The 7,500-nt window shown below is 42.9% G+C and overlaps 1 protein-coding gene across 1 annotated transcript in view; it reads left to right on the top strand.

Annotated features, from left to right (window-relative positions):
- LOC145410185 (neuropeptides capa receptor-like) overlaps positions 1 to 7,500 on the top strand; it is a 12,590-nt gene that overhangs the window by 4,240 nt on the left and 850 nt on the right. Inside the window, exons 2-6 of the mRNA XM_080280384.1 lie at positions 3,328 to 3,593; positions 4,048 to 4,219; positions 4,518 to 4,607; positions 5,222 to 5,356; positions 5,642 to 5,819. Coding sequence (XP_080136510.1) covers positions 3,328 to 3,593; positions 4,048 to 4,219; positions 4,518 to 4,607; positions 5,222 to 5,356; positions 5,642 to 5,819 — 841 coding nt within the window. The remainder of the gene's footprint in view (positions 1 to 3,327; positions 3,594 to 4,047; positions 4,220 to 4,517; positions 4,608 to 5,221; positions 5,357 to 5,641; positions 5,820 to 7,500) is intronic.

The raw sequence follows: 7,500 nt of genomic DNA, 5'->3' as shown, positions 1-7,500 counted from the left end.
AATGGGAGGAAAAGAAAAAAAGAAATGAAAAGAAAGACAGAGAGAAAGACAAGGAAGAAAAGAAAGGAAAAAAGGAATGCAAGAAAAGAAGACAAGAAGAAAAGAAAAAGAAAAAAAATAACAAGAATAACGGAAGCTTATCCGAAATACACCGAAAAATAAAGCAACTAGATAGGCTGTACCAAAAACACGAATAAATCACAGTCATTGGCAATTGCAATAACAAACAAGCGTATACTAAACCACCTCAACAGTAAACCACACACCTGTAATGATACTGTCTCGTCTGGCGCCGGGGAGGGTCGACTCGTAGGCTTCCGCTCTATACGATCTAGAAACTTCAACGCGTCCCATGAATCGTCGTGCGGGTTCCGGGGTTATTCTAAGAGGTAAACTTCGCTCAGTCACTTCCACGTCCCTCGTAGTTCCCTGTGTGACTTCCACGTCGCCTTTTAAGTCCCGGTTTCACTTCCACAACGGTTTCAAATCGCCGGCGTCACCTCCAAGATCTGCGCGTCCCTCCGGCAGGTAAGCCACTCCGTCTCGTCCGGCTTTTCATGGCGTCATTACTTCCGCATCCCCCTCACTTCCCGCGGACACTTCCAAATCACTTCCCGCTTTGTCTATTATGTCATTAGCACTAGTTCTTCCATCTGCCACAATTAATTTAGTTGTAGTCTGTGTAGTTCTGAGAGTATAGAGCAGAACGCCAACGCAGCAACCTCCCTCCTCTGTGTCTTTCGCGACACTGATGCTGGGATGAGCGTGACGTCACGTGATCTACCTCTCCTCGGCACAATCTTAACCTTCCGACTGGGCTGTCGTCAATTTCTTTTTATTCTTTAATTCTTATATTTCTCATTGTTTTATGGAATAAGCTATTATTTATTTATTTTTATTCATTATTCATCATTAATCAGCGGTATAATTATGTAACTTTGACGAGCAGGATGTATGAAATCGAGATGAGATAGTTCTTTCAGTTAATCTCACGCTAGGTACTGGTTCAACATGCAGCCACTTCCGTTACAAAAACTCCCTGAAAAGACTCGTAATTACCAGATAACGCACAAAATACCTCAATTAATTACAAAGCGATGATTTTTGTTTAATTGAGGTAGTATTTTAAACGCCAAAGGTCTCGAGGAACCGTTTAAAGACGGAAGAGAGAAACAGTTTTAAAAGTCTCACCGAGTCTTTTCGAAGTCCGAGATGGTTTGTTTACAATGCTTCAGACGGTACTCAGAGGCCGAGATTTTTCATTGTGTATCGGATTTGTCAATATGTCCAGCAGTCTCTCTCTCTCTCTCTCTCTCTCTCTCTCTCTCTCTCTCTCTCTCTCCAATAATACTATCTTTTCAGTTTATTTATACATTTAGGCCGTACTTAGAGGCCAAAAATATAATTCTGAAAAACAAACAGCGTAAGGAAAACAATACGATCCCAGTTTTTTTACGATAATTAAAGAAACACGAAAAGAAAAGGAAAATTCCAGCATTTTTTCATCCTTGCTAATCGCACTCTATAAATTGGCATGCAGGCTAAACACATAAGACTTACAGGTGTTCCATAGCCTAATAAATAAGTAAATAAATAAATAAATAAAGGTTTGCTTCCATCTTTACGGACTCAGTTTTTCTCGCTCCCTAACACCTCTTCCTTAGCGATTTATTTTTGGATACTGCTGGTTAATATAAATTTTGGATGTTATTTATTCGGAGTATGGTGATGATACTGGAAGGATTTACGGAACACAGAGGAGAAGAGTATGGGGTAATAAGCCAAATAAATCGCATAGGTAGAGGTGTTAGGGAACTTCCTTGATCGACGAGAAGACGGAACAAGTACCCTATGAACGAATAATTACGAAATCTGAGCGAAATATAAACAACTCTAGTCCTATTACGCCTTTTTCTCTTTCTCTTTTCTCAACTTTTCGTTTCTTTCTTCTTCTTTTTTTCGGCGATTTTTCCGGATTTAAGAGAAATGATTTAGTATTGAAGGGGTTAATGGAGGCTGTATTAATCTCCTGAATAAAATAATCTGGAAATAGAAAGGAAATGCAAAATAAGTCGCTGAATGGAAGGGATTTGGGTTAGATGATATAATTCTGGTACTATCACGGGCATTAGTTTCTTTACCCGTAATCGAAGTCACGGTTGGAGACGGAGCAGGCACAGACGAGTGACAATGATCAGATATGCTTCAGTACTACAGAGTCGTTCACTCACTTGGACCCAGCATCTTTCACGCTGGCATAAACAGTTATAACGAAGTTTAAAGGATGTACTTATAACATCCTCTTGTTAACCGCTGCCACCGTAAAATAAGCTTCGTGGTTCGAAAGTGGGACACCCGAGACAGATGCTTTAGAGTATCAGACCGAAAATGAGTTGAGACGGGACTTAGGACGGTATCAAGAACTACATAGAAACAGTAATGCATACAGTGAAAGAAATGCATGTGGGAATCATTTTACAAACAGTATCTAATTCCATATTGTTTATGGCCGTGAGAGATGAGGGTAATATTGTGGGAAGAGCCTCACCAAGTCCCATGAAGCATTAACCGACTACTATGGACCGGCTACTGGTCGAATGTATGGCCCGTCTCCAACCGGGACTTAGACTCCGCTCTTGCCAAGGGGGTAAAGAAACTAATGCTTATCATCATCATCATCATCACCACCATCCTTAGCATTATCTGTTAATGCATTTATTCTTATTTATTTACAAAACCAACCTACACGAGTCTCTCTCTCTCTCTCTCTCTCTCTCTCTCTCTCTCTCTCGATAAATTCATTAGCGTGGGCAGGGAAACGAAATTTACTAAAATGTGTGGGGTGGATGAACTTTGCCTTTCCACTGGTAAAATGTAGCCAGCCATCGCAGAGCCAAAAACATATATATCAAGGGTTTGGCAACTTTTTCCATTTTCCTTTTGTTCTTGTTTTTTGGGCGTATACCGCATTTGCAGGCTCACTTTACTGATTTTCATTTATTTATTTATTTATTGTGCGTAAAGTGTTCGCCTGGGTTTACAAATTTCTGATGCCATTTTTCGATTTCGTCGGTAATTACGCTTCACAGGTCCCCCTTCCCCACCTCCATACGTACTACGGTAAAGTCTTGTTTATGCGAAAGTACCTCTGCGAGCTGCCCTGTCCGTCTGCCTCTCACAAACGATTATCGGAAAGGAGGCGCTTCTCTCCCGTACACTTCAGCGAAAAGCCACACACACACACACACACACACACACACACACACACACACACACACACACACACACACCAACCCAACCTAACCCACCTCCCTCCCTGCCCCTCAGCCCTGCCCATCGAGGTGTACCAGTTCTGGGAGCAGTACCCGTGGCTCTGGGGTGACGCTGCCTGTAGAGTGAGGGCCATGGTGCCGGAGACGATGGCCCATGTGTCCGTACTCACAATCCTGGCCGTGTCTGGGGAGCGGTACGTGGCCATCACCAACCCTGTGTACGCACGGACCACGCACACCCTGGCACGGACAGCGTGGGTCGTGCCTGTTATATGGCTCGTGTCCTTGCTGGCGGCCGCTCCGTGGGGGTACTATCAGCAGGTGAGGGTGTGTGTGTGTGTGTGTGTGTGTGTGTGTGTGTGTGTGTGTGTGTGTGTGTGTGTGTGTGTGTGTGTGTGAGAGAGAGAGAGAGAGAGAGAGAGAGAGAATCGCCCTAACATGCAACCCTACTCATTTAATATAAACCGCAAAATTTTGATCTCAGTTAAAGTTAGACTCACACATCCTTGGTACAATAAAATGTTCTATATTTCTCATTAATATGTCATCTTACCATAAACTTCTGCTCAAAAATACTTGCAAAAATACTCCTCTTTCTCAAGGATTTTAATTGTGTGGATCTGAGTGTGTCTAAAAAACAAAAAATTTCTTCCACACAAGGGGCTTTACACCTTGCATTCATCCGTCAGAAAATCCACTCCCCTCACCATCAGGATCCACGGTCCTGATATTCCCCCCTGATACTCTCCTGATACTCCTCTTCAACGCACTCTAGGTCAACCTCCTCCCGTACCCCAACCAACCCCTCAAGTTCATCCCGGAGAGTGCGTGGTGCGCCATTCCCTTCATGGGGAGGGACACGGGCTTCTCCTGGCTTATGTGGATGTCTTCTGTTGGTGCTTTTATCCTGCCTATGACGGTGCTGGTGACCCTCTACTGCAGGATAGGTGAGAGATGGATAGATAGATAGATTGATAGATAGATAGGTAGGTAGATAGATAGATAGACGAGAGAAAAGAGCTTGGGTGCATGTCTTCTGTCGGAGTTTTTACCCTGCCTATGACTGTGCAGGTGACCCTCTACCCCAGAATAGGTGAGAGATAGATAGATAGATAGATAGATAGACAGATAGATAGATAGATAATAACTGTGTATAACTGTGTTGCTGTGTATAACCGTGTATAATTGTGTATAACCATGCATATCTACCGTGTATAGCTATGTGTACCTGCTAACCCCCTTCAGGTATGGTTTTGGCTATCGACCCCCCCACACGAACCCCCACGGCGGGAGATGGCGCCATGCATACCCGGAAGCTGGGTATCAGGATGTTGGGTAAGTCAGACCCTAATACTCACTTATACTCACGCCTTATACTCACTTATACTCTCACCTTCTAGTCATTTATACTCCCATCATCATCACCATCATTATCATCATCATCATCATCATCATCTCTTATTCTCACATCCTTATACTTACTTATATTCCTATCATCGTCATCATCATCATCATCATCATCCTAATACTCTCACCCGACTGAGTGGTGTGTAGTGACTGTGAGAGATGAGTATGGTGACAACGGTGACTATAGTGACTCTCAAACCCTTCACAGTAGCGATGGTGGTGACGTGTGCTGTGTGGCGAGTAAGGGTAGTGTGTGTGGTGACTGTGAGTGATGAGTATGGTGACAACGGTGACTATAGTGACTCCTAAACCTTTCACAGTAGCAGTGGTGGTGAGCTGTGGTGTGTGGTGAGTAAGAGTAGTGTGTGTGGTGACTGTGAGTGGTGAGTATGGTTAAGACGGTGAATACAGTGACTCCCAAACCCTTCACAGTAGCAGTGGTGGTGACGTGTGGTGTGTGGCGAGTAAGAGTAGTGTGTAGTGACTGTGAGTGGTGAGTATGGTGAAGGCGGTGAATACGGTGACTCCTTTACCCCCCACAGTAGCGGTGGTGGTGGCGTTCTTCCTGTGCTGGGCCCCCTTCCACGCACAACGCCTCATGTTTGCCATTGTCACCAGCAGCAACACGTGGACCAAAGCGCTCCTCCACGCCAACGCCAAGCTCTACTTCTTTACCGGTGAGAGAGAGAGAGAGAGAGAGAGAGAGAGAGAGAGAGAGAGAGGGGGCGGGGGGACATGTTGACAGAAAGGGGTACAAAGAATTGGGAAGAGAAGCTAAAAATGTTTGTCTAGTCGCAACATTTATTTTATTTACTCCTTTATGTCCTCTCGTGTCTTCCTTTTTCTTTTAACCATTCTGTATCAAATATAATCTTTTCCACCTCATTTCCAGGCGTCTACAACTACTACTATTACTACTACTACTACAACTTCTAATTCCATCTTTCCTCTCCCATGTCCAGGTGCCTGCTACTACCTGAACTCGGCCATCAACCCCATCCTCTACTCCGTCATGTCTGTCCGTTTCCGCAACGCCCTCAGACGGTCCTTATGCGGGGGGAGAGACTGGGCCAGGAGGCAGCACCACAACCGCTCAAACACCGTGGTCCGAACGCGAGAGTTGTCCACGGCATCAACCAGGTACTGAGAGGCGGTGGCGTAGTGGGTAGGGTCGCTAAGCTAGTCGTCCTTAAAACCTCCTCCTCAGCAATTTATCCTGCGAGAGTTATCCAAGGCATCAACCAGGTACTGAGAGGCGGTGGCGGAGTGGGTAGGGTTGTTAAGCTACGCGTCCTTAAAACCTCTTCCTCAGCAACTTATCCTGCACATTATTAGTCCGGACGCGAGAGTTATCCACGGCATTAACCAGGTATTGAGAGGCGGTGGCACATTGGATAGGGTAGTTAAGTTCGTCGTCCTTTAATTAACCTTGAGATTCCGTAACACCTCTTCCTTAGCAATTTATTCAGCACCTTGCACCTTAGTATTCTCTTTTATGTTAATGACGCAAAGTATACCGATATTATAACGATACGAATAGCATAAAAGAAAATGTTAAGGCTTAATATGCATAATAAATCGCTAAGGAAGAGGCGTCAAGAAATTTCCAGAGCCACTTAAGAAAAGCCTAAAGAGGAAGTGGGACTGATAAAGGAAACTAGTAACCAAGGAGATTCCCCCCCCCCGTATCCACAAGCTGTTCATTATGTTCAACTGTGCTACGTCGATGAACAAGAACACGAGGGGGGAGGGGGGGAGGGGGTGCTCACAGACGGAACAACCCACCCAAGTTCGATTCCCGGGCAAGGTTTTCTTTTCCCTTGTTCCCTTTCGCGCAGCGGTTTATTTTAGGGACCTGGATGGAACATTTAATGCGGATTGTATTCAAGGGGAAGATTTGGACTTAGAAAAAAAAAAAAAAGACTCATTCTCGTGCGGTCGATAGGCGTTCAGCTCCCTTCTTCTCCAGGTAGTCCACAGTTTGGTACAAAAGTTTTCTCACTATTGCACCGCCTCTTTTACAATTTTTTTCCCCTCCCTGTTGTATCATATAAAAAAAAATCACTTAGAGAGAGAGAGAGAGAGAGAGAGAGAGAGAGAGAGAGTGTTAGCCACCAGAGGGCAGTGTGAAGTAGTGATGATGTGGTGAAATATTAGGCAAACTTTTGTCCCATACTGTAGCGTATTCATAAATTTTCTTCAACTTTGTAGATAAGATTAATATTAGCTTGACTCTCACAGCTAAAAATCCACAACTAAAACAAAGAGAATAAAAGTGAATATATTTATACCATTACTTAGAGATAATGTTAATTTTAGCTTTACTCCCACAGCTAAAAAAAAATCCACAGCTAAAATAATGAGAATAAAAGTGATTATATTTATACCTTTACCTGTTGATGAGATTAATTTTTACCTTTACTCCCACAGCTAAAAAAAAAAAAAAAAATCCACAGCTAAAAAAATCCAAAGCTAAAAAAAAATCCACAGCTAACCATGAATAAAAAAAAAAAATTAAAAAGCTAAATTAAGTAAGCTGTGATGATCCCTAACCCCTTCAGCCCGTGGACATACTTTCTAATTTATTTCTGTTGCCTCCAGACGATTTTATTCAGCTGAGGAGGGTTTATGTATTTATTTTAATTTATTTTTGGAGGGGTTGGATACAGCCTTCATTAACCCCTTTACTACGAGAGGCTTTTTAAATAAATAAATAAATAAAAATGAATAAATAAAATAGTGTAAACAGTAGAATAATAGTGATAATAATAATGATGATAATAATAATAATAATAATAATAATAATAATAATAATAATAAT

Source organism: Coenobita brevimanus, chromosome 84, assembly GCF_032717465.1.
Source record: "Coenobita brevimanus isolate Jiangsu-jjx chromosome 84, ASM3271746v2, whole genome shotgun sequence".
NCBI classification, from domain to species: Eukaryota; Metazoa; Arthropoda; class Malacostraca; order Decapoda; family Coenobitidae; genus Coenobita; species Coenobita brevimanus.
This window is presented reverse-complemented; position numbering and strand designations above follow the sequence as displayed.